The sequence below is a fragment of the Dromaius novaehollandiae genome, chromosome 16, assembly GCF_036370855.1.
Source record: "Dromaius novaehollandiae isolate bDroNov1 chromosome 16, bDroNov1.hap1, whole genome shotgun sequence".
NCBI classification, from domain to species: Eukaryota; Metazoa; Chordata; class Aves; order Casuariiformes; family Dromaiidae; genus Dromaius; species Dromaius novaehollandiae.
Genome location: NC_088113.1, coordinates 19,959,336 through 19,984,117, shown reverse-complemented (window position 1 = coordinate 19,984,117; position 24,782 = coordinate 19,959,336). Strand labels below are relative to the sequence as shown.

The window sequence follows — 24,782 nt, the reverse complement described above, 5'->3', positions numbered from 1 at the left end:
AATAGCTTTCCCTGGTGAAAAGCAGATAAAAAGAACAGGCCAGCAGCACTGCCTGCAACCTCTCCAGCTCCTGAGAAACCAGAGCTCAGCTCCGAGGCTGCTCCTGGCCATATTCAGAAGCCAAGCCAGGATTTTTGGAACAAGAGGGAGCGGTTAAACAGAAAGCCAACAGGTTACCTACAAAAGCACTGCCAAAAACACACTCTCTCTCCTTTTTCATGCCTTCTGCCCCACCAGCCAGCGGAAAAATAGCAAACAAGACAATTTAATTTCCAGTCCCCTGAAGCTGTGCCAGCTGGTTTGCTCTGCTTTGATATCCATAAAAGCATCATTTGATGATGTTGCATCCTTTGGGAATCCCACTCGCCCAGAAGGCCTCGTCGGCAAAACGTGACTGTTCACGTACAACACAGCAGTGACCTTTATGGAATATAAATTAAGTCCTTAAAAAGCCATTTACCTTCCCCCCTGCAAGGCAACCTCACTGCTCCAGCAGGGCCCCAGGGCTACAATAAAGCAGAAGGACGACCGCAGCAGCCCGCAGCCAGCTGGCGTGTCAACAGGTACCTGCGGCTGTTAGACGCGGCTCCTTCACAACCACATATTTAACGCTGCTTAGTCGCTCTCCAGCTTTACACGCTGCCTCCCACGGCTGTCATAAAAATGCCCCGTTTGGTTTGGACTCTCCCCTGCTTTGCTCTGCCCCAAAATGTAAGGGATGGCTCACGGCCCTAGAGAGAGGGGAGAGGAGGATTTTGCAAGCTTGCACCTGGACCGTGCTAGCTGTGCCGCAATCTTTGCAGGGCTCCTCAGCCCCTCGCAGAGTTTCTGCAAAGGGCTTCTGCTCATCACAGGCTCCCTTTGCATTTTGTATGTTCTCTGCTGTTAAGTTCAGGCTCAATCAGGCCACAAATTCAGGCTTTTCCTCCACGCTTGTGGAAGTGAGGGCCTCCCCCTCCACTTGAAATGGGAGCTAGGAGCCTTGCACATCATGGGACTCCGGGAGCTGGGCATTCACAAAAGCACCAAATAATGCAGCATTTGCAGAAAAATCATGAAGGCTCATAACACTGCAGTTACCTGCTATTCCTCCTCCTTTTTCCAGCTTTGTCTCCTCAATGCTTCAAAATACTCTAAAATATCCCAAAGCAGCCAGAACAGCGTGTCCCCGTTCCCCCAGGCCACTCTCTCCAGAAGGAACCCGGCATATCCAGGGACGCAGCACGTTTGGATACTCCGGTGACAGCTCTGCTCTCCCTCTGCTTTTCACAGCTTGCAAAAGTTTCAAAACTTTCGGAGACATTTCATGCAGAGAAGCACGACACTTCCCAGCCGAGACACCCCTCATCTCCTCATTCAATGGCCAGGTGGGGACAGCGAGGACTGGGACGGGAGAGCATCAGGGAGCGGAAAATGCTCCCTCCTCTCCCAACATCTGCACTGGCAGCTCCTCGTGCTGCCACCTGCCAGCCCGGAGCCCGTGGCCACGAGGCCAGCTGCGGGGAGCGTGGCGGGGTACGTGCTGTGCTGCCGGCTGCGGGGAGCGTGGCGGGGTACGTGCTGTGCTGCCGGCTGCGGGCAGCGTGGCGGGGTACGTGCTGTGCTGGCACGCAGCGCGCTCGATGCGAAACCCAGACCTTTTACAGGCATCTGCAGGAGAGGCGCAAACCTGACTGCACTTCGTTTTACGGCTGGCATCGCGGCCGCGTGTCCCTGCAGCCGGTTACCGCAGTCGTGCATTGAGTCAGCAAGATGGAAATGGCAGGTCTGCTAAAAGCAGCGACTGCGGAGGGCTTTCCCGTGCACTCACGGCTTCTCCGGACCAAGACCAACGCACATCGCGGCGAACACGCTCCCTGCGCCAGCCGGGCTGCTGCAGCCGAGAGAGGGGCCAGCAAAGCAACGACGCGGGAGGCCCCTTTCCCAGTGTGTGTTAAGCCCAATTTCCCCCGAAAAAGCAAACCCCGTTAAAAGTTTTCACCCCCAGCACTTTCCCAGCAGCAGCAATGAAGCTTACCCTGTGCAAGCGCTGGCCGAGGCAGCGACCGGACGCTACGCCGAGCAGCCGGCGGGGCCCGGGCTGCGCCACGGCCTACGTCCCGCCAACCTCGACCTCCGCGCGCCCCGACGCCCGGCTGCCTGGCCAGGGTGAGAGGCGAAGAGGCACGGCCAAACCTCGGGCCCAGAGCTGCCCAAATACAGCGAAACTGCGTCCAGACCGCTCTGTCCCGCCGCGTCCAGAGCTGCCGGCCTCGTCAGCTCGGGCGAGGGCAGTCGGAGCGTTTCTGTGCTCGCAGTTAGATCTGCCCGGCACAAGCAGGCGGGAGAAAAACCTCCCTGGGCCCAGAAATTCCTCGATAGAGAAATCAGCTATCCGTCGGAGTGGCAAGCTGGTCCCCTGGGCTTGTACGCTCACACGCCGACATCCTGGGGGACACGACACGGGAGGCAGCAGATGGTCTAAACCCATTTAAGCCTTTCCATCCTTTCACGTAACACTTAGCTACCGATGTGATAAATAGACGGCGAGACACCCATCTCGTTAGACAGATGCACACCCCTCGAAGGAGGGAGACCATCTCCGTCCCGGCACTCCCCGTCTCCCGGGACCAGCTCCCTACGGCTCCAGGGGCCTGGGGCTTTCGTGGCCCCGCACGACCGGCGCTGGTCCTGCGAACCCGCGGAGCTGGGGCTGCACCGAGCCGCGCTCGACCCGGAGACCCGATGCTCTTGCACCTCGTCCCCTCCACCTCCGCGGAGAGAAAACCCCGTGCCTTACCAAGCTTGGGAAGCTCTGCCGGCGGATTTATCCTTGTGTCTGTCCTGCTTTCTTTGCTCGCGGTGGGTTTGTTCGAGCCTGCAGTTTTCCTTCCACCCTTGCAGGCATAGGAATCCGCCATCTCTGAAACAAGCAGGGGACGTGTTAAAACCCACACAGAGCCCCACGGAGCTGGGAAAAACACATGCTGAAAGCAAGGGGAGCTGCTGGGGACGGAGGGAGGGGACTCAGAAAACTACCGGACAGCTTAAGTGTTGCCACAAAGGGCAGAAACGGGATGCGTTTCTAAGTGTTTGTGATATGGCTGAGCAACGCCACAGACATGGTTGAAAAGCCGCTTTCATTACAGGCTGGTTTTCTCTCCACATATAACAGCAAAGACTTTATTAAAAATTATGGGCTGGCTTCATCCAAAGAAGTCACGAATAAATGGCTTTTCCCCTTCGTTTATTTCTATGCTTTCATTTGAAACACCAAAAGAAAAAAAAATAGTGAGTTTTAATGAGCAGATGTAGTGATAAATTTCCAATTTTCCTTATTAATGGGAAACTGTTATAAACTGAGAATTGTTAATGTTATCTAAATTTTCCGTATTAATAATTCAATTTGGCTTCTCTATAAATAATGAACATCAGAAATCATCGCAAAAGCCCCAATCTTGCTCCCAGGGAAGCAGGCAGTAGGACAACCCCTCAACTTCAACGGTGGCAGGATTAAGCCCACGGCACGGCTGCATCTCGCCTGAGTTTATTCCAAATCTCTTCACATGCACGCTAAGCCCAAACCCGTCACGCTCAGATTAGCGGAGGAGCAACAGTCGGCAAGAATGAGTCACCTGAATGTGCTGGCACTGACTTCTCCCCACTTGGCTACAATGCAACAGGAACGAGGGACGCCCGGCCACCTCGCAGCAGACACTCGGGCCTTTCTGTTTTGGAAGTGCCTCTGAAAACGCAGATGAAAGTTCCTGGAGGGCTGAGCAACCAGCGATTTTGGGGGAGCACGTGGCAGGTTCAGCACTGGGGAGGCAAGCGGCGTCCAGACACTGGCAGCCCTGCTAGGACCAAGCAGATGGACCCAGGTCCTCTGCAGCTCCTGCCCTGGCCCAGCTTCTGCTGGAAAGGCCAGTCACACCAGACTGCTGCTGCTCAGCCCTGGTAGAGGAAGGTCCCCATCCCACCGGGACCAAACGCAGCAGGGTGGTTGGAGCACCTCCGAGGGAAGGGCGTCTCCTTCCCTTCTCTCCCCGCTCCTAGACCCTACAGAAATTGAGAGTCCAGGACGAGGTGCAAGAACTGAGGCCACGAGGTGATTTTGCAGGAGGACAGCACCGTTCCAGCCTGACACACGCCTTGCTGCGCGCGACACGGTCTTTGCTAGCCAAGAGGCAGATGATGGACCACCATCAAGACAAGAGAGGCGGGCGTTCACAGACACCGATGCTTCGCTCTCCCGCGGCCAGCATCAGAGCCTGTCCCTGCAGCGTCTCGTTCAGTCGCCTTCTTATCGCGCGGGTCCTTCTCTGCACAGCTCTGCCCTGAGCCAGCCGCCCAGCTGGACTTCTGGGGTGCAGCGGCAAGGCCTGACCGTCCCCCTGGGGCCTGCGGTAATTCTCCAAAACGCAGCCTGGCAGCACGTCGAAGGGAAGCGCCAGTCGATGCTCTCTCCCTGTGCTCCGCGTTGCAACCAGAGCGATTCCAGCAGCCCGAGCAGCCCAAGCACGGGGGCCAGCAAGACCCCAGCGCCGACCGCCCGTGCCGTCACCACGCGGGACACGAGGGCGTCCCCGGACGGGACCCGCCGCGCGGCAAAGGGCACTGCCTGTCGCGTGCAGACCAGACGCCCCGCGAAGCTCTGGCAAAACCCTCCTGCACGCGTTCGGCTGGTGACAAATATCTGGTTGTTTGCACGGACACAAAGGTTAATCAGATCAAATGAGAAATTTCAGTCTTGGCAACAGATTCTCTGGCATTTGGTGCCGAACACAGGAATCATTCTTCAGCTAATTTGGGCTCGTTCGGTAGGAGATCCGTGTATCAGCTGCAGCTTGTCTGCCAGCAGCGTCGGGAAGGCCCAGGGACCCCGGGACCCCGGGACGCCAGGCGCTGCACAAACCACGCAACGACCTCTTGGTCTGAATGAGCAAGCCTGGCCGGGGGGTGAGAGGAGGAGCGGTACCGTCTCCACGACGGAGGCAACTGCACGTGGCTGCAGAGACCAGAGGCCTGGACGGCCTTTTTATGGCTGGTCATCTTCGCATCCGACGAGAGGAGACACCCAGCTCCTAACCCCATCCGCTGATGCAGTCCCGGGATGGCTGCTGGTCTCCAGAGCAAGCGGAGAGGCGGTTCCTGCGGTGCATTCCCAAACCTCAGCCCCAGCTCACCTGCGTGGCCACGGCGGTCCCCTGCACTGTCCCTGCTGCTCCAGGGGACGGTCACACCGGTCCCCCTCCCTTCCTCTGCCACCTCCTAACCCCTCTGCTCCCTCTGAGCTCTCCTCACGGTTAAGTCACTTGCACAAAGGAAAAAAAGACTCAAGAACCAAAGCTGAGAGCTGAAGAAGACAACATCTCCGCCTGTTCCACAACTGGGTGAAAACCAACGGGACGTTCACACAGCCGACGGTGATCAAACCCGGGCTAGTGCCTAAACACGGCAGCTCTGCGGTTTAACTCGCTTGGCTACGCGCACACTTCCAGAGAGAGGGAGAGACGGGGAAGGGAGCACTGGGGCGAAGATCTCGCAGGAGCCCCGACGGACCCGCGGCACAGTCACCCGCGAGCGGCAGTGCTGCGGACGGGGCAGGCACCCCCGGGAACGCTGCGCTCCTGCCCATCCAGACATGCTACAGAGCGTAAAACGTCTCTATTTGCCACGTAAACACTGCATGTATTTGGGCAGTTTTGAGAAAGATCACATTAATTACACGCCGGGCACATGCTGCCTTTAAAGTTGGTGCCCGGGAGCCTGGTGGCACTTGGACGCCCAGCGCCGGCTGCCCGGGAAGGTGCTGGGGACACTGGAAGGAGCGAGGACGGTGCGGGAGCAGGGACAGGCCGGGCTGCACGTGCGTTAACTTATGACTTTATTTACTTAACACCCAAGGGCAGCGTACACTAAACCAAGGAGGCAGGGTGGGAGCTGAGCATCGCCACCCGAGCACTCCCTTCCAAAAACTACATTTACATTCGCCATCAGCTCGGCCCCGTTCCCACTGCTAGTCACCGCTTGTTCCCCCTAACGCGTCCGTGCCCGCGCAGCGATCCTTTCTGGCCAGCTTAGGATGATTTGAGCTTCCTTTGTTTTCCACACCAAATACTTCTTTGAATTTTTCTTCCCTCTTATTTTTGGCGAAATGAAAAATAAAAGCAAATAAACCACTTAGCAAGAGCCAAACTCCACTCCCTTACCACCGATACAATCCCGGGGATCCCGGGGGAATCGCCCCGGAGCCGAAGAGCAGAAATCAGCCCATCGTTTTTTGCCACATCCAAACGTCTCACTGGTTTTTGCCTATCACATGCTGAAACCAGACAACAGATTACACCCCGCGCCTTTCTGCGCTTTCGTTAGATTTTCTTTAAAACCCTTTTGCAACTATTGGGGCGGGAGGGAGAAAAAGGTATCAGCAGGTCCTTACTGTGCATGGTGCGAGGACACCTTACGCCGGTGCCATCGGAGCAGGGCAGCAGGCGGGGGACGGACCGGCCGGGGCCGCGGCGGGAGCGCACGAGCCGCGGCGGGGGCTCACGGATCGACCTTCCGGCTCGCCTCGAGGCACCTGGGGCAGAAGTGAGAAGCAGCATTTTTAAAGCATCCCATTCCCGCTCTGGAAGAAAGCAGCAGGCCAGCACGAGAGGCAGCCGGGGCGAGCAGCGGCCATAAGGGACAGCTAATGTCACGCTCGCTTCGCTTTCCCAGACGGGCTATTTTCTATCACAAACCACTGCTACGGCAGTGTCGAGCTCTGCCGGCCGGGCGCAGCCGCGAGCGCGGGACCGGCGCGTCGAGCGACGGCCAGGAAACCACAGCGACGGCCTGGAGATGTGGGTCAGCCTGACCCAGACCGAAAAGGGGAAACGAGTCCAGGCAGAAACGCACATCCACCCCCTTGGATAAAGCCAACAGGAGGGTGTGCAGCTCTACCCGAGTGCTGCCTGCTTTAGCCACGCCGGCTCCCATCCGCCGCGGACTGCCGGGACCCCCCGTTCCCGGTAAACCCACAGCTACGGAGGGGGAAAAGCCGCCCGGCAGGTCCTAGGCCCGAAGTTCCCCAGCTCAACTCCTTCGTGGGTCGCGCTGCTGAGGGCACGCCGCGGGCAGAGCAGCCCCGCCACGTCGATACGCTCCACTTAGCGTTAATAATTCAGCAACGGCTGCAAACGGCCCGCGGCGATGCTCCGGGGCGGTAATGCCGAAACGGGAAGCGGCCGGCGCATCCCTGCCCTGCGGAGCGCGGGAGCTGACGGCCCGGCGAGGGGCGACACGAGGACGCCGCGGCTGATGGAAACCAGCGGAGCTCCCCCATTTCGGCTGCTCCCCGGTACCCGAGGATCTGCCTTCTCCGAGCGCCGACCACCCCTGCCGCCAGCTCGAGGCAGAGCCTGCAGCTGCGGCACGAGGAGCCTGAGGTTACGCGCTGAGACGCTTCCTAGGAGCCGAGGAGGGAGCAAAATCCGAGCAAGACTCAGGGCTGCGAGTTCCCACGTTTTACATCCCCCGGCGAAGGCACTTCTCGAGGAAATAATCCTCATCAAGTAAAACCAGCATAAAGCCGCTGTCTTTCAGCCAAGTGACTATTTCTGGGCGTGGGTGAAGCTTTTGATGGTTTAAAGTTTCTGTTTGAAACACATTAGCAAGTCCCTCCCCCTCGCCCATCCGAAGGCACAAAAGCAAATGGGAAAAGCACACACACGCGCACAGAAGAAGCCCAGCAGACAATGAGCAGCAGGAACTCCGCCGGATCGCCGGCCTCCTCGGGAGCTGCCCCTCCTGCACCGCGATGTCCCCACGCGGCCACCAAGGGTCTCACCCCCGCTGCAAGGTCAAGGTGGTGGGAGCCCACTGCGGTGACCAGGGCGTCCCCGGTGTCCCCTCGCCTGGGGGTGTCCCTACCGCGAGGGGACGCAGCGTTTGGTCCAGCTGTCCCTTCTCTGGGCCTGCCAGGGCCATCCCATTGCCCGTCACCTCCCTGGCCTGGCTGTCCCGTCCGCCTGTCACCTCCCTGGCCTGGCCATCCCATTGACCTGTCAGTTCCTGGCCTGGCCATCCCGTCTGTCCATCATCTCCCTGGCCTGGCCGTCCCGTCCGCCTGTCACCTCCCTGGCCTGGCCGTCCCGTCCAACTGTCACCTCCCTGGCCTGGCCGTCCTGTTGACCCATCAGCTTCCAGCCTGACCGTCCTGTCCGCCCATCATCTCCCTGGCCTGGCTGTCCCATTCGCCTGTCACCTTCCCTGGCCTGGCCATCCCATCTGTCTGTCACCTCCCTGGCCTGGCCCTCCTGTTGACCTGTCAGCTTCCCAGCCTGACTGTCCTGTCCGACTGTCACCTTCCCTGGCCTGGCCATCCCATCGCCTGTCACCTCCCTGGCCTGCCTGTCCCGTTGACCCGTCAACTTCCCGGCCGGGCTGTCCTGTCCTACTGTCGCCTCCCTGGCCTGGCCGTCCCGTTGACCCATCACCTCCCTGGCCTGGCCGTCCTGTCTGACCGTCATCTCCCTGCCTTGGCTGTCCTGTCCGACTGTGACCTCTCCAGCCTGGCCGGCTGGTCCCTGCCTGTCACCTTCCTGGCCATCCCGTCCGCCCGTCACCCCCCCGGCCTGGATACCTTGTCCGCCCGGTGCCCCGCGGCCAGCCCCCCCTCTCCTGTCACCCCCCCGGGCCGGGCCACCCGCCCGCTCGCTCGGGACCCGGCCGGGCCGCGCGTCCCACCTGCCCCTCGCCGCTCCGGCCACCCCTCGCCCGCCCCCTCCGCGGGCCCGGCCGCCCCCTCGCCTGCCCCTTCCCGGGTCCCCGGGGCGGCCCGGTGCCACCCGCTGTCGCCTGTCACCGCGGGGGGGGGGGGGCTGGGCCGGCCGCGAGGCGACACGCGACGCGGGGGGGGCACAAAAAAGGGGGGGGAAGCGGCGGCGGGAGCCCCGCAGCTAACGGAGGGAAGGCGGCGAGGCAAAATGGCGACGCCGGCCGCGGCGGGCGCGAGCGCGGGGGGGGGGGGGGGAGCCCCGGGCGGCGGCGCTCGGCGCTTACCTGGGCGGCGGCGGGGCGGCGGCGCGGGGCGAGGCGAGGCGCTGCGGGGCCGCCCGCCGCCCCCGGCTGCGGGCCGCCGTGCGGGGCTCCCAGGCGCGGCGACACCCGCCGCGGCGGCGCCGCGCTCCGCTGCCGCGCTCCCGCCCGCCGCCGCCGCCGCCGCGGCTCATGCGCGCTGCCCGGCCCGGCCCGCCCCGCGCCCCGCGCCCCGCGCCGCCGCCGCCGGCCCGCGCCGGCCCAGCCGCCCCGGCTCTCGCGTGGCTCCGCCGCCGGCCGCGCGGGGGAACCGCCCCGGCAGGGCGGGACACGGGCGGCGCCCGCCGCCCGCCCCGCTGCCCCCGCGGCCCCCGGCGCGGCGCGGCCCGGCTGCGGGCAGGTGCGGGCTGGAGGCCGGTGGTCACGGCCGCGCCAGCGGGGCCGCGGGGGGCGCGGGGGGCGCGGGCAGCACAGCCGGCCCGTCCCGTGCCGTCCCATTACACCCCATCCCATCCCGGCCCATTGCGTCCCGGGCCGTCCTGTTGCATCTTGTCCCGTTGCATCCCGTCCCATCTTGTCCCGTCCCATTCTGCCCCATCACATCGCATTGCATCCCATCACGTCCCGTCTTGTCCCATTGCATCCTGTCCCATCCCATCCCATCTCATTCCGTCCCGTCTCATCGCATCCCATTCTGTCCCAGCACATCCTGTCCCATCTCATCCCATTGCATCCCATCCCATCTTGTCCCATCCCATCCCATCCCATCGCATCCCATCCCATCCTGTCACATCTTGTCTCATTGCGTCCCATTCCATCCCATCCCGTCTCATCCCGTCCTATCCTGTTCCATCCCATCACATCCCATCCCATTACATCCCATCCTGTCCCATTGCATTCTGCCCCATCCGATCCTGTCTCATCCTGTCCCACCTTGTCCCATCCCATCCCATTGCATCCCATCTCATCCCGTCCCATCCCATCACACCCTGTCACATCTTGTCCCATTGCAGCCTCTCCCATCCCATCCTGTCTCATCCTATCCCATCTTGTCCCATCCCATCCCATCCCATCCCATCTCACCCCGTCCCAACTTGTCCCAGTCCATCCCACGGGGCCGCGGGGCAGCGTCGGAGCCGCAAGGCCCCAGAGAGCCCCGAGTCCCCGGGATCCCGGGCGGGCAGCATTCCGTGCCGTCGCCCCCGGATCCAGCCCAGCTCTCGCCCGCTGAGCCCAGGGACAGCGTGGCAGCGACAGGGCCGCGAGTGGGGCCGTTCCGGGGGCCCCTCGCTCCCCGGCTGCAGGAGGCCAGTGCCAGCCGGCAGCGGGCCACCACGGCCACCACGCACACGGGGCCGCGGGGGGCATGGGCAGCACGCCCGGGTTTTGCAGCGCGGGAGCTGAGCCGGTGCACCGGGACGCCTCCGCGACGGGGTGAAAAGCGCGGGCAGCTCCCCGCGGCGCGGGAGGCCGGGGCACGGCGCGGTGCTCAGCATCCTTCCCGGCCGAGTTCCCGAGTCCGTGGGGCTGAGCAGCCCCACTGCCGGGCCGGAGGCCGGAGAAGAGCCGGGGAAGGAGGGACGGTGGCTTCAATGGCCCCATCCCGCCCGTCCCGGGGCTGAGGGTGTTGCATAATCGAAGGGGAAAAAATTCCAGCTGGGAGTTTCCCCCTGGTTTCCCTCTTTGTCTCCGTTCGGGAAAGAGCTTAATTACGGGCTGCGGCGAGCGTGCGAAGCTTTGTGTAATTGCTGGGTGTTATCGGCAGCGGAGCAGAGGGTGAGCAGGGGCGGAGGGCAGGCACAGCCCACCTCCTCCGTACGGAGCGAGGCAGCGCCGGGCTGCGCTTCCCGGCCACCGGCTGCACCCGCAGCCTCTCGCCCCACCGCCGCCGCCGCGCAGGCAGCCGCCAAAGCCCATGGAGAAGTGTGTGTACGTGCAGCCCTGCGCAGCTGCACGCAAAGCACACGCGTGCACATGCAACCTCACGCGCAGCCACATGCAAAGCACACGCATGCACATGCAGCCCCATGCACAGCTGCACGCAAAGCACACGCGTGCACATGCAGCCCCACACGCAGCCACATGCAAAGCACACGCGTGCACATGCAACCTCACACGCAGCCACACGCAAAGCACACGCGTGCACACGCCGAGCCTCCGTGCAGCAGCCCGGGAGGCCGAGGCGGTTCAAAGCGAGCGTGGTATGCCGCGGGCAGGGCGGGCGCGTGCATGGGACGCCCGCGGTGCAGGGTGAGGCCGGGGCATGGGCCAGCGGCTGCGGGAGCCCCACTGCCCGGGGGGGTTGGAAAGCGGCCGGCCGCGGTCCCCAAGCTCTCAGATAACGCAATGCGCAGGCGACCCCGGGTGCCGAGGGAGGGAGAAGGGGCCGAGCAGCGAATTTCAGACCGATGCAGAGAAGCGCTCTTGCAAAATGCCGGGAAGGGCATTGGGGTCGCCCGGCTGCGGCTCCTGCCTCTCCCCAGCCCTCGCTGCCGGCTGGTGCAGCCACCACTGCGAGGTGCCGCCGTCCCGGCGAGGTCAACAGCGACGAAGAGCAGATCTCCCCGGGGACCCCGGGCCTTGGCCGCACTGCTGCCGCAGCCGCGCACGGGGCAGAGGCAGCGCTCGGTGCAAAGGCACCGGGCCGGGAGTTTAAAACCACCGAAACCGAGCAAAACCCAACATATTAAAGCCAAGCAGTGCAACAGCGCAGAGCACCCGTCCGCGGATGCGGATGCTCCCGGGATGCAGGCGGGCGCGGAGCAGCTCCGGGTGGAGCGCGGCCGCTCCCGGGCGATGCCGCTCGCCGCAGCGGGAGACCTGCAAACGCGGAGGGGTGCAACGCGCGGCTTGGGCTGAGGCAGCACCGAACAAAGAGAGGGGAATAAATAAATAAATAAATAAATAAATAAATAAATAAAAGGCGCTAATGGTTTGCAGAGCAGCATCCGGGCCACCCCCGCTGCCTTCGGAGGCGCGCTGGCTCCGCCGCGCCGCGTGGGCCCGCGCTCGGCAAGCGCAGCCATCGCGAGCTAGGAATTATGCTGATTTCCTTCCCCTCCCCTCGCGCGCACTCAGCAAACATAAGCAAAAAAAAAAAAAAAAAAAAAAAAAAAAAGAAGCGAGCGCGCGCACGAGAGAGAAAATCCTAACAGATTCAATTTTAGATATAGCATAGCAGGAAGGCAAAATGGCTGAAGCGCAGAGGAGGAGGCTTAACGCTGCTGCCGGGAGGGAGAGGAGGCTCCCAGCGCCGCCGAGGCCGCGCTGCCGCCTGCCCTGCCCGGGGGTATCGGTCTCGGGGGGGTCGGGCCGCGCCGGCGGGAAGGGGAGCGCGGGGGCGAAGGGCTGGACCGGGGCACCGCAGCCACGAGGTCGCTGACTACACCAAAACGAGCACAAAACCCCCCAAATCTCCATCGGTTTTAAGGAAATGCGTCGTCTGCTGGGGAAAAAAAAGTGGCGCATTTCAGCTGGGGGGGTTGAAGGATTTTGCTGAAAGCCCCCCCGATTGCCCTTGCAGAAAATAACACGCAGCCTGGAGACGCAGCTTCAACAGCAAACACCCAGCTAACAGCAAACACCCAGCTTTGCCTTCAGGAAAGCCAAACTGAAGCGCTGCAGCTATTGCAACACGTTCCTGGTTTTGGAGGGAAGTTATCTGGGAATCCAGGTGTGGGAACAGCCCCGAAGGGCTGGAGCGGTGCCGGTGCCTGGCCGGGCCTGTCCGAGGCACGGTGCCAGGGCCGGCTGCTGGGGCTCCCCGCTCCCCCCGCTCCTTGCCCGGGACACCTGCACGCGTGCACCCCTCTCCCGGCACGCCCGCACCCCTCCGAGGGCATCCCGGCGTGTGTGCACCCCTGCGAGGGCGTCCCGGGGCGCCCGCACCCCTCTTGCTCATCTCCCGCCCCAGAGCCGCTGCGGAGCCTCCCTGGCTCCGAGGGGGCATCTCTGCCTGTGCTCAATTAGGAGCTGTAATGAGAACCTAAAAGTGATGGAAATTATATTGGGGGGGGGGGAAGAAAAGAAAGAAATGAAGCAATTATCCCCGCTCCGATACATCCCAATTAAAGGAGCTGTCACCCTCATTAAGAGCCCATTAGTTCACCGCCGTACGGCACCGTCCGGGGTGCAAGGACCAAAGCTGAGCCTGGACCAGGCGGCAAGGAGGAGCGAGGCTCCCTCGATGCCCACGTCGACGTGGGGCAGCCCACGGCCGCCCACGAGAAACGGCCCGTCCCCGGGCAGCCCCGGCAGCGTGCAGCGCCGTGCACATGGGCCGAAGCGCCCTCAGCCGCCGGCAGCAGCCCGCCAGCAGCCGCTCATTCCGCATGCCGCGTGGAGTGCCCCGCACCGGCTTAATTAACGAGGTGAGAGAGACGGGCTCTTGGAGGAAATCTTAATTATATTATCCATCTCGCCCTGAGTGGCACCTGATCCGTCCCACCACTGCTCTCGAGTTCGTTAGCGACGAAGCGAGATTGATTAGCCCCGGCAGAGCAGCGGGGGACGCGCCGCCGCGGCAGGCGCCCGCCTCCGTCCTGGGCCGCCCGGCTCCCGGCGCGGGAGTTATGGGAATTATAGGAATTTATGGGATTTATGGGAATGCCGCCGATGCGGCTCAGCGGAGCCGGCGGCGTTAGATGGCGCCAGACACTCGTCCGGAGAGCGGCCGGCCGGAGCCGGGAGCGATGCTGCGCTCGCCATCCTCCTCCTCGCCGGGATGAAGGTGAAGCCGGCACGTGCCCGGCCGGACGGCGTGGGTTCTCCTCCGGGGTTTCCTGGCGGACACCGGAGCCTGGGCAGCTCCTCCCGGCTCGAAGCTCAGCGTCTCCCTCTAACGATGCCGGAGCCGCACGGGCTTTGCCGCGCTCCCCTCCGGCCGAGCGTCCAGAGTCGGGTGGTGCCGTTCCCGCAATGAGCCGGGCGACCCCCGGAAAATTGGGATTTGGGCTCCAGGGGAGCCTTGCCTTCGGAGCAGCATCGCCCCTCGCTCCGTCGGGAAAGGCGAGGGGTGCAAACGCCTCCCGGCAGCACGGGAATCACCCCGGCGCGAGGGGGAGAATCGCTCTGCTCGGATCTCAATACCCTCTGGGGAAACCGTTATCCCAACCCAAGCTGGGCGGCTGCTGGATAAGACCCTTCCCGCGCTGGCACCCCGGAAAATTGCCCCGCGGGGCTGCCCAAGCAGCGCTCCAAGGACCCGGGAATTTTAGCAGGGAGCCGAGAAAGCCCTGAGTGCAGTCGTGTCTGGTGCTAGCGCTGGGCAAACAGCTCCTCCCCGCTCCTCCTCCATCCCACCCTCTCGGGAATATCGCGGTGGGAGCTTGGGATGGCACCGGGCTGTTTCTGGCCCAATGGGATCAGGGTGATCCCGAAGGCAGGAATAGTCTTCCCATTCCTGCAGGATGGGCATCCCCGTCCCCCTCGCCCCCAGCCCCTGCCCCCCTCCTTGGCCCCGGCCGCCCCCTCTCCCGTCCCGGGCACCGCTGCTCCCCGGAGCCTGGTCTTCCACTTTGCTTCCCTTTTCCCCGCTCAGCCCCTGGGCACGGGGCAGGGAAGGGCACCAGGATGCCGCTCCGAACTGCGGGAAGAGCCAGGAGGAGCGAAAATGAAAATAACAGTCTCTCGCTTTATTAGCGGCGGAGGCGAGGGGCTGCTGGGGCAGGCAGCCCGCGGCACGCCGCCCCCCCGCCCGGGGCCAGGCCACCGCTGCCCGGCGAGCCGAGACCCAGCAGAGGCTCCGGGTGCTTCGGGAGCTGCCGTGGCCGGAGCTTCCCGGCTGCAGGCACCGAGCCGGCACGTTCGCCCGGCACTTTGCAGCTCTGACGACTCAGCTCCTGCTTTAATCCACGGAGCGATCCCGGCTCCGGCGACTCGGCCCTGCTGTTAATCTTTTCTGCTCGCAGGCGGAGCAGAGCTGTCCCGCCGGCGCGGGAGCCTCCGGGCTCGGGGACGTCACACGTGCACGTAGGATTTCACCTTCCCGCGCACGGCTCCGGCTTGTCCCAGGAATAACCGTGCCCGATTCCTTCTCAGCGCCAGGTGCTGCCTGTCACCACCTTCTTCTGCCCGGTTCCTTCCCCGTGAGCGACCGAGCTCAGATGGGCAAAAGCCCCCCTGTCCCAGCAGCTGTTTTCCTGGTTTTCCTCCGGCTGGGAGCCACGGCTGCTGAAAGCGTCCCATCTCTGCGCAGGATTACATTAATAAAAAAGAGGGAGAGGAGAAGAGAGAAAGGCCCCGGGGCGGGTGGGAAGCTGTCTCTTCCTATCCCAGCATGCGGTTCGGGTTTCGCCGCGGCGGCGCGCAGTCCATCCCGGAGCTGCTCGGTTCACAGTGTCGGTACGGTCTGCCGGACGGCGGGATCGGCTAGGAGACGTTCCCGAAAGACGCTGGAATGAGGAGGGGAGAGGGGAGCGAGCGGCCGGCGGGGTGGTGCCCGCGAGCATCCCCACCGCCGGCCCCGGCGAGTCCCAGCTCGACGCAAAGCGGCTTCGTGCTCCGCACCCCGGGCGCCGATGCCACCGAGGTCACCGCGCTCGGACCACGCGCCGCGAAGCAGCACGGGGTGGAAGGGGACGAACGCTTGTCCCCCGGCTTTGAAAGCCACCCGGGCCAAGCCCACCGCACGGACGGGGCAGCGGCCGCAGCCTCCGCGGAACCGGGCCCCCCCCGCGCCCCCCTACCTTGGCTGAGCAGCTGCAGGTTTCGGACCTCCTCGCGCACCTGCAGCTGCAGCACCTGCTGCAGCAGCTCCTGCCGCTGCGCCTCGTGGGCGATGCCCATGCGCTGCAGCTTCTCCGCGTTCAGCCGCAGCAGCGCCCGACCTGCCGAACACAGCGCGGCTCAGCGCGGCCCCGCGCCGGCACGGCGGCTTTCGGCGCAGCCCGCGGAGCCGGGACCGCGGGGCTTTGCCGGGGGCCGGGTGGGAAAGGCTGCCGCAGGCGGGATGCTCCCGGCGGATGCAGTGCCCGCATCGCCCTCGCTGCCCCGTGCATGGCTTCGGATTTGTCCGGGGCGGTCACATACCCTGCACCCGCTCGGGGACGCCGCCCGCCACCCCGCAAAAGGGTCCCCAGGCCACCGGCGCTGCCCAGCCCCAGGCAGCTGCCTGCCGGGGGGCTCCAGGGCCCGGACCCGGGGAGGGGGCCGGCTCCGGCCGTCGTGTAACCTGCCCCCGCGGGCAGCAGCTTTCCGTTTCTCCGCTCCACCTCCCACATCAGGACACGTTCTCCCGAGCGCCCTGTCTCCGCTGGGGCAGCCTGGCAGCTCGGCGGGGAAATTGGAGGTACCCATCGAAACGCATTAGCGTCGCCGTCGCCGACAAGCCGCTCTCCTCAGCCCAGGGGCTATTAAGAGAGGGGTTTACAAGCAGCTTTTGTCCTTGTTCCCCAGCGTGCATTTGCTAATGCTTCCTTTATTTCCCGTGCAGGGGCTCGCCGAGCTCCTGCATTAGCGCTGCAGCGTCGCCCCCGGGCACGAGGCTGTGGCAGGGCCCCCCGCGCTCCCTCCCCGCCGCTCGCCGGGGCCGGGGCGCACGACGCAGGGCCTGCGCCAAGGAAAATCCCTCGCTGCAAAGGCGAAGGATTTGCCGTGGCCAGACAGCGCAGCCTGCGCCCTCCTTTCCCAGCTCCGGCCACAAACACGCGCAAGTGCCCAAAGATCAATCCAGCAGCTCCAGGCGCTGCCTCTCCCTTAGCTCTTCAGCAAACTTCCCTCTGATCTTCGGATCAGGCAGCCCCAGGTGCACTGTTTTGGGGTGCTCTGCTCCATTTGGGCGCCAGCAAAGCCTGTAGTTGCGCCACACATCTGTTAAGCAGGTGGGTGACCCGCAACAGCTGGACAGATGTGGGGCTGCGCTGCCATCCGCCCCGGCAGCACCAGGGACGCGGGAGCCTGCGGACTGCAATCCTCGTCCGCCCGGGAATGGCTGTGACTCAGCGAGGCCTTTCGAAGCGAGTCGCTGTTAGCTGCCCAGCTAGTCTGGGGGGGGGAAGGAGCAGTGCTGGAAATCCCTCTGCTTCTGGGAACGCTGCTGGAAACCCTCGGCAAGGCCGAAGAGCAGCACATGGGCAATTTTTATCCCAGCTGGATAGAAATCATTCTTTTTCTGCAAAAAGTTTTCAGTATTAGAAAAACTATAGAAATATTCTTATTTGCTGATGTCTACGTGAGGGGAAAACAAGATTAAAATATTGGCAAAGCTTCTCCAAAGACAGTCCTGCTTCGAAAGCTCCGGGAAAGGGGCTCTGCATCTCTTTGGAGCACAGCTCTCCGGCCAGGGCATGTGCTGGAGCCCCAGGACAAATCCTGCCCGCGCGTGCAGCACGGAGCTGGGGCGGCCGGAGCCGGCAGGCTCTCCGGGATGCTCTCCGGGAGCATCCGAGCCGGCTGGCGACCTCGGCAGCCCGAAAAGCCGCGGGAAGGAGCCCGGGGGGGGCAGCGGCCGCCCTACCTGTGATGGCGTGGTGGGAAAACGCCTCCACGTAGACGAGATAGTTGTGCGGGCAGTGCTTCTTCAGCCACTTGCACACGTCCTGCTGCGTCCACAGCACCGCCGGCTTGGTGAGGCTGCCCAGCGTGGGGCTGGTGTGGTAGATGCCGTAGTGCTCGCAGGCACGGCCCTGCGAGGGGGGCGGGAGACAGGGAGGGGGGAAGGTGTTAACGGGACCCAGCACCCCGGGGGGGGAGATGCCTCGCCCAGGGTGGGCGCACGGCGCAGGGAGATGCTCGGCCGCCGGGCTGGGGAGCCCCCGGGAGCCCCCCGGGCTGCTGCAAGCACAGAAACACTCTCGTTTCGCCCCGCTGCCAGCACGGCCGGCCACGGCGAGGGGCCGGGCACGCGGTCCCGGGGCAGCAGCCGCCGGGATAAAGCTCCGCGCACCGGCTGCGGGTTCCTAGGAGAAGGGCCCGGCTCAGCGCCCGGCTCCGCACCCGCTGCCCAGGGAGGGGCGGCTGCAGCCTGGGCTCATCCCGGCACGGAGCAGAGATGCCGCGTGCAGCACCGAGCACCGAGCGCTGGCGGGGGATCGGGGGAGGACGGATCGGCGGCTCCTTTCCCAGCCGGCTGAGCTGGACCGTCGCTCCGATGAACTCCCGGCCGTGGATCTCCGGCGGCCCCCCGCCGCGGCCCCCGTCCCCCCGGGCGAGCCGCCCGTCCCCGCGGGGCATGCCGGTACCTGGGAGCCCTCGGTGCCCGGCTGCCGCAGGAGCTTGACGGCGCGGCCGCCCTCGGCCCGCTGGCTGCGGCCGTCGTGCCAGGTGAGGCTGCTGCCCGGGCTGCGCTGGCGGCGGTAGCTGAGGTTTTCGGCCGACACCGTGTGCTCTAGCAGGCTGCGGCAGAAGCTGAGGCGGGCGGCTGCGGAGGGAGGGCGCTGAGAAGCGGCCCCGGCGGCAGCCCGCGTCCCCCATCCATCACCAGCATCCCGCGGCGCCGGCACGGGGGACCAGCATCCCGACACGGCCCCGCGCGGCAGAGAGGGCACCGAGGGGCCGCGCTTGGTTTGCAGCCTGCGCAGGAGGAAACCGGCCCGAGGAGCGGGCGCAACGGGCCGGTTCGGGAAACGGCTCCGGCGCTGCCGCGGGGGAAACCGGGCCGGGAACCGGCATCGCGGCCGAGGACGTGGGCCAAATCCTGCCCGCCTCGCGCCTCCGCGCTGCCCGCCCGGCTGCTCCGAGCGCCTCCGTCCACCAGCACCTCTAAGAGCCTCAGTCCCCAGCGCCGGCGGAGCCGGAGCGCTGCTCGCCGGCTTCCCTGCTGCCTCCCTCCTAATCCCAGGTGCTGCAGCACACGGAGCAGTGGGGCACGGTGCAGCGGGACATGGTGCCAGGGCGCATCCGCCGCGCCGCATGCTCCGGGCAGGTCCCGCGAGCCACCACCGGAGCGCGGGAGCACGGGAGCTCGGAGACGTCAGAGCATCCCGGGACGCTGCTCTTGCCGGGGCCTCGGGCAGGACGCGGCAGCGCGGCAGGAGCTGGGCGGCGGGCAGCGAGCGCGGCCGCGCAGAGGTTCCTCCTCCGCCCCCGGCTCCCGGGACCCCAGCCCCAGCGCGGCCCTCGGCGGGGGGAGCGGCTCTCCGACGGCCGCCCCCGGTGTCCCCGCGTGAGCCCCGGCGCCGTGGCCTTGCCGCTGCCCTGCTCCGGCGCTCCCAGCCGCTCTGGCGCGGTGTGGGACCGTGTCCTGCCGGCCTTACGAGCACGTGGCCACACCAAAAAGGAGGATTGGTGCCAGAGAGCGGAAATATTCCCAAGGGGGAATTTGCAGGGGGAATTTGGCCCCGCACCCAGCATCGTCCCCGCGTGTTCCTCTTCTCCAGTTCTCCGCTCGTGAAGGTTAAAGCAGGAGCCTCCGGCGCGCGGCGGAGCCCAGGCCCATGGCCGCCTGCCGCTGCTTCCCCCCGAGGAGGAGGAGGGAGGCACGGACCCCCGGACCCCCCCAGAGCTGCCTTCCCCCCCAACCAGGGCCAGGGTCTTCCCGGGATCCAGCCCCGCTCCGCCGCCCCGGGCCTGCCCTGCCCCACGCCTGCCCCCTCGCTCCGGCCGCGTCCCCCCTGCTCGAGCAGCACCGCCGCGGCTGGGGGCGGCGGGAGGGGGCAGCCCCCGGGCGGGGGGAGCAGGGGGGGTGGAGGAGGGCACATGTGGGGATGGAGGGGGCAGACCCCCGGGCTGGAGGCGGCAGCACACGGGGATGGAGGAGCTGGTCCCCGGGATGGAGGGGGCAGCACGGGGGACAGGGATGGGCTGGTCCCTGGGATGGAGGGGGGGCAGCAGGGAAGGGGCAGCGGGGGGGATGGAGGGGGCAGCCCTGGGGGAAGGAGGGGGCAGCACGGGGGGAGGTGGCAGAGGCAGACCCCTGGGGATGAAGGGGGCAGCCCAGGGGGATGGAGGGGGCAGTCCAGGGGGATGGAGGGGGCAGATCCCTGGGATGGAGTGTCTGATCTCCGGGATGGAGGGGGCAGCACGGGGGAATGAAGGGGGCAGCCCCCCGGGATGCAGGGAGCAGCCTGGGGAGGATGGAGGAGGCAGATCCCTGGGATGGAGGGGGCAGACCCCCGGGATGGAGGGAGCAGCACGGGGAGGATGGAGGGAGCAGCATGGGGAGGATGGAGGGGGCAGCCGGGGGGATGGAGGAGGCAGCCGGGGGGATGGAGGGGGCAGACACCCGGGATGGAGGGAGCAGCACGGGGAGGATGGAGGGGGCAGCCCGGGGGGATGGAGGGGGCAGCCCGGGGGGATGGAGGGGGCAGACCCCCAGGATGGAGGGGGCCAGACCCCCGGGCTGGAGGAGACAGACTCCGGGGATGGAGGGAGCAGCACGGGGAGGCTGGAGGGAGCAGCACGGGGAGGCTGGAGGAGGCAGCCGGGGGGATGGAGGAGGCAGCCGGGGGGATGGAGGGCGCAGACCCCCAGGATGGAGGGGGCCGGACCCCCGGGCTGGAGGAGACAGACTCCGGGGATGGAGGGAGCAGCACGGGGAGGCTGGAGGGGGCAGCCGGGGGGATGGAGGAGGCAGCCGGGGGGATGGAGGAGGCAGCCGGGGGGATGGAGGGCGCAGACCCCCAGGATGGAGGGGGCCGGACCCCCGGGCTGGAGGGGCGCAGCCTCCCCGGGGCGGGGGTCGGATCTGCCCGGGGGCGTTTCGGGCCGGGGGGGGGGCCCGTCCCGGCGGTGCACCTGACCCGCCGCCCGGCGCGGTACCTTCCATGTCCTTGGGCTCGCCGCAGCTCATCGCGGGCGCCGCGGGGCCGCGCCGCCGGCCCGGCCGCTCCCGGCCGCCCCGCCCCGCTGCCCGCGCCGGGGGCGGCGCCGCCGCCCGCCGCCCGCCACCCCCGGGCGCTCCGCTCCGCTCCGCTCCGCCCGGCCCGGCCCGGCCGCGCCGCCCCGCTCCGCCCCGCGCCGCCGCCGGGGGGGGCCGAGCCGGGCGCAGGTGCGCGGCCGCCGCGGCAGCGCAGCCGGAGCGGCGAGCGGGGCCCCCCCCCCTCCCCGTTCCCCGAATTTGGGGAAGTCGCGGCGTTTCCCTCCTTGCTGCGGCTCCCGGCGGAGGGGCGACCGGGGTGCGGATCCCGTCAGCTGCGGTGCCGGCGGGCGGTGAACCGGGACTGAGCGGGACCAGGGTCCCCAGGGCAGGACGAGGGTCCCCAGCACAGGACAAGGGTCCCCAGGGCAGGACAGGGGTCCCCAGGGCAGGACGAGGGTCTCCAGCACAGGACAAGGGTCCCCAGGGCAGGACAAGGGTCCCCAGGGCAGGACAGGGGTCCCCAGGGCAGGACAGGGGTCCCCAGCACAGGACGAGGGTCCCCAGGGCAGGACAGGGGTCTCCAGCACAGGACAAGGGTCCCCAGGGCAGGACAAGGGTCCCCAGGGCAGGACAGGGGTCCCCAGGGCAGGACAGGGGTCCCCAGCGCAGGACAAGGGTCCCCAGGGCAGGACAAGGGTCCCCAGGGCAGGACAGGGGTCCCCAGTGCAGGACGAGGGTCCCCAGCGCAGGACAAGGGTCCCCAGGGCAGGACGAGGGTCCCCAGCGCAGGACAAGGGTCCCCAGGGCAGGACAGGGGTCCCCAGCGCAGGATGAGGGTCCCCGGTGCAGGACAGGGGTCCCCAGCGCAGGACAAGGGTTCCCAGGGCAGGACAGGGGTCCCCAGTGCAGGACAGGGGTCCCCAGCGCAGGATGAGGGTCCCCAGGGCAGGACAAGGGTCCCCAGCGCAGGACAAGGGTCTCTGGTGCAGGACAAGGGTCCCCGGTGCAGGACAAGGGTCCCCAGCGCAGGACAAGGGTCTCTGGTGCAGGACAAGGGTCTCTGGTGCAGGACAAGGGTCCCCAGCGCAGGATGAGGGTCCCCAGGGCAGGACAAGGGTCCCCAGGGCAGGACAAGGGTGCCCGGCGCAGGACAAGGGTCTCTGGTGCAAGACAAGGGTCCCCAGGGCAGGACGAGGGTCCCTGGCGCAGGACGAGGGTCCCCGGCGCAGGACGAGGGTCCCCAGGGCAGGACGAGGGTCCCCAGCACGGGATGAGGGTTCCCAGTGCAGGACAAGGGCCTTGTGGTTAATAAATGTGATGCCAACTTTGTCCCGGCCAGAGATCCCCAAGCCGCCAAAACCCGCTGGGCTCCGGGCGCTGGGAGCTGCTTGGGACCGACACCAGCGCCGCGCCGAGGACCCGGGCCCACCTCCGGGCGAAGCACCGGCCCGGGCTGCCCGAACGCGGATCCCGGCAGCGGTCCCTGCGGAAATCGTCAGGCGGCGAACGGGGTGCGTGACCGGCCGGGGCACCGTCCCGCCGGCGGGGCCGGGCGAGGGTCCCCGAAACACCGCGCGGCCCCTGGAGTTGCCGTTCTGCTGTCGCTGCTGCAGGGGAGAAGTCGGGGCAGCGCTGCTCGCTGCAGCCCTCCAATGCCTGGGAATAAAGAACCTATTTTCCATCACTCTTAAATTCCCGGTTCTTCGGGCTCTGTCTAACACAGAGCTTTCGAGCCGTGGCAGAAATCTGAGAGAAATCTGTTCAAGCGGGGCTCTGGCAGGAAAAGGCTCGTGTAACGTGCAGATCACGCCAAGCTGTGATTAGGGGCGAGCGCTGCGCCGTTCCCGGTCTCCGCTCTCCCTGGGTTTTCCAGTAGGAATCACGCCTCTCCGGGAAAGGGTCAGCGTGCGTGGGGCGGAGGGCAAGCTCTGCCGCCCGGGAAGGGCCCCGGCGCCCGGTCGGGTGCTCCTGCTCCCGACTCTGCCTTTTCCCCCCTCTCCGCCAGCACCGGCCGCCCCCGAGGTGCCGAGCGGCTGATTCAGCTCCTCCGTCCCGCAGAGCGTAAAGGAAGCAATTAAACAGCAGCGATTCCTCCCGCCGCAGCCCTCATGCCGGCCCGGGAGGAGGAGGAGAAGCAGATGAAAAGATCGCGGCCGGAAGCTATTTGTCTAAGGAGAAAAGCAGCTAATTTCCCCGCTGCTTCGCTCGTCCGGGGAAACCTCCCGTCGGCAGGAAAAGGAAGCGCCGGGGAGCGGGAGCGGGTCCAGCCGGCAGTCCCCGTCTGCTGCCGACCCGCCGGCGCCCGTGGACGCGGACCTGGATGGCTCCCCGCGTCCCGGCAGGCTCGAGGCCGGCGCTCGCGAGCGAAACACGGGAAAGGACTTGGGAATACGGAAGCTCTTTCATTTGGTGGTTTACAGAGATCTATTCCTAATTGGATTTTTTCTTCTCCCAGTTGTTTTCAACGCGGCTTGTAATTATTTGCGAGCGTAGCCCCGGTCGTCGCCTTTCCCTTGGTGCAGATTTTTTTAATATTATTTCCCGAAACTGAATTATAAATTTGCAGCTGAACCCAGCCGGCGGCCACCCGCAATGCCGCTGTCGAGCAGGGCGCAGCGAAGCAGTGCGATTCCCGTTGCCCGGCTTTGCAATCAATTTAGAGTAATAATGGAGAAGTCGAAGTAATATCTTAATTCTTTCCAGTAAGAAAAAAAAAAGCGATTCTAAGAAGCCGCACTGTGCTCATGGATATTTTATGAGCAGAAAAAGTGCAAAGTTCAATGAAGAATTTACTCCCTGCCAAACCAGCCTCTTGGCTTAGGAAAAAGCCTCGGCCGTGAACGCGTTGCCTGAGCTGCCGGCACGCTGGGAAGAGGCGGGATTTATCCGCAAGGCTGGAGGAGGACGAAAGCTCACCTTTAGCCCCAGCTTGTAACTGCAGCGGGTTTGCGGCCCGGGAAAACGCATCGCTATCGTGTGGTTCCTGCGCCCGGGAAAAGCTGGCCCGCGTGGTTCCCGCATCCGGGAAAAGTTGGCCCGCTGCGGTTCCCACACCCGGGAAAAGCCGGCCCACCGGCACGGCAAGGATGCTGCTCCGTGCCGACAGCTCCCGCGCTGCCCCCGAGTGCCGGGATGCTAAAGGAGCCGGCGAGTCCGGCGGCCTTCCCGGAGGAGCGGGATAGCGACGCTGCCGGATGGCCGGATTTGCCTCGCAAACCTCCCCTCGCCCGAGGAGCAGCGCCCTGTGCTCCTGCGCCAGCGTCGCGGGAGGTGACGGGGCCTCTCGTGCCGGCGGCCGGAGCTCGGCCGTTCCTGCGGGCCGGACGCGGGAGCTCGCCTGCTCCGCGTAGCCGCTCCCGGAGTCGGATTTATTTGCATTGCTCGGGGTGAGGCAGGAGGCGCCGGCAGAGCCCCCCCAAAGCCGCCGACCTGCAGCTTTAAACTAAGCCGGCGCCATCTGTTCGGCCGCTGAATTGCGGATGCGAAGGCGGAAGAAGCGAGGTTGCAATTAATCAGCAAAAAAGCCAAAATTGGAGCTATTGAACGCGAGCGCGCGCCGTTTGCTCGGCTCGCCGTGCCGCCGTTAGCATGCTCTCATCTATCGGAGGCAAAGGAGGGGAAGCGCGCGGGCGTTGGGTGGCGTGTGCAGTGTGCACGCATGTGTGCGTGCACGTACATGGTGTGCGTGCCTGTGTGTGCACACACGCTCGTGTTCTGCGCATGCAGAGTGCATGCATGCAGGTGTGTGCACACGTGCATGGAGGTGTGTGCACACGTGCATGGGGCGCATGCACAGGTGCGTGTGTGTATGCAGACGTGCAGGTGTGCACGCACGTGTCCGTGCACACACAGGTGCGTGCACATCTGCACGCGTGCCACGCATGTCGGTGCACGGGCTGCACGCAACACTGTGTGCACGAGCGCAGGTGTGCAAGCACGCTCGCGCGCGCGCGTGCCCGGGGCGCGCGCACAGGCGGGCGCGCGCGCGCAGGTGCCGGCTGCTGCGCGCATGCGCGCCGCCCGCGCCGGGCCCCCGGGGCGC

At 65.6% G+C, this 24,782-nt stretch overlaps 2 protein-coding genes across 5 annotated transcripts in view; both read right to left on the bottom strand.

Moving 5' to 3' along the window:
- ZNF512B (zinc finger protein 512B) overlaps positions 1-9,322 on the bottom strand; it is a 34,087-nt gene extending 24,765 nt beyond the window's left edge. For 2 of the 4 annotated variants that reach the window (XM_026092894.2, XM_026092895.2), the window contains exons 1-2: positions 6,422-6,574; positions 2,780-2,902 (exon numbers count right to left, since the gene is read on the bottom strand). In XM_026092894.2, coding sequence (XP_025948679.2) covers positions 2,780-2,902; positions 6,422-6,428 — 130 coding nt within the window. In that variant the 5' untranslated portion in view covers positions 6,429-6,574. Of the gene's footprint in view, positions 1-2,779; positions 2,903-3,614; positions 3,725-6,421; positions 6,575-9,027 lie in introns of those variants that run through there. The other 2 variants (XM_064521633.1, XM_064521634.1) reach the window with 2 other exon arrangements.
- Positions 9,323-15,224: 5,902 nt separating this feature from the next.
- On the bottom strand, positions 15,225-20,792 carry SAMD10 (sterile alpha motif domain containing 10). The gene is made up of 5 exons (XM_064521256.1): positions 20,701-20,792; positions 18,183-18,361; positions 17,459-17,627; positions 15,690-15,830; positions 15,225-15,395 (listed from the first exon to the last, which is right to left on the bottom strand). The coding sequence occupies exons 1-5, from the start codon at positions 20,729-20,731 to the stop codon at positions 15,373-15,375; spliced, it is 543 nt and encodes a 180-aa protein (XP_064377326.1). The 5' UTR covers positions 20,732-20,792; the 3' UTR covers positions 15,225-15,372.
- Positions 20,793-24,782: the final 3,990 nt, after the last annotated feature.

Excerpts from the sequence above, each read along its gene's own strand:
- SAMD10 (XM_064521256.1), bottom strand. The coding sequence starts at position 20,731 with ATGAGCTGCGGCGAGCCCAAGGACATGGAAG. Across the intron at positions 15,831-17,458 it reads TTCCCACCACGCCATCACAG|GTCGGGCGCTGCTGCGGCTG; the intron begins GTAGGGCGGCCG and ends TGTGTTCGGCAG. Across the intron at positions 15,396-15,689 it reads CCTGCAGCTGCTCAGCCAAG|CGTCTTTCGGGAACGTCTCC; the intron begins GTAGGGGGGCGC and ends TCCTCATTCCAG.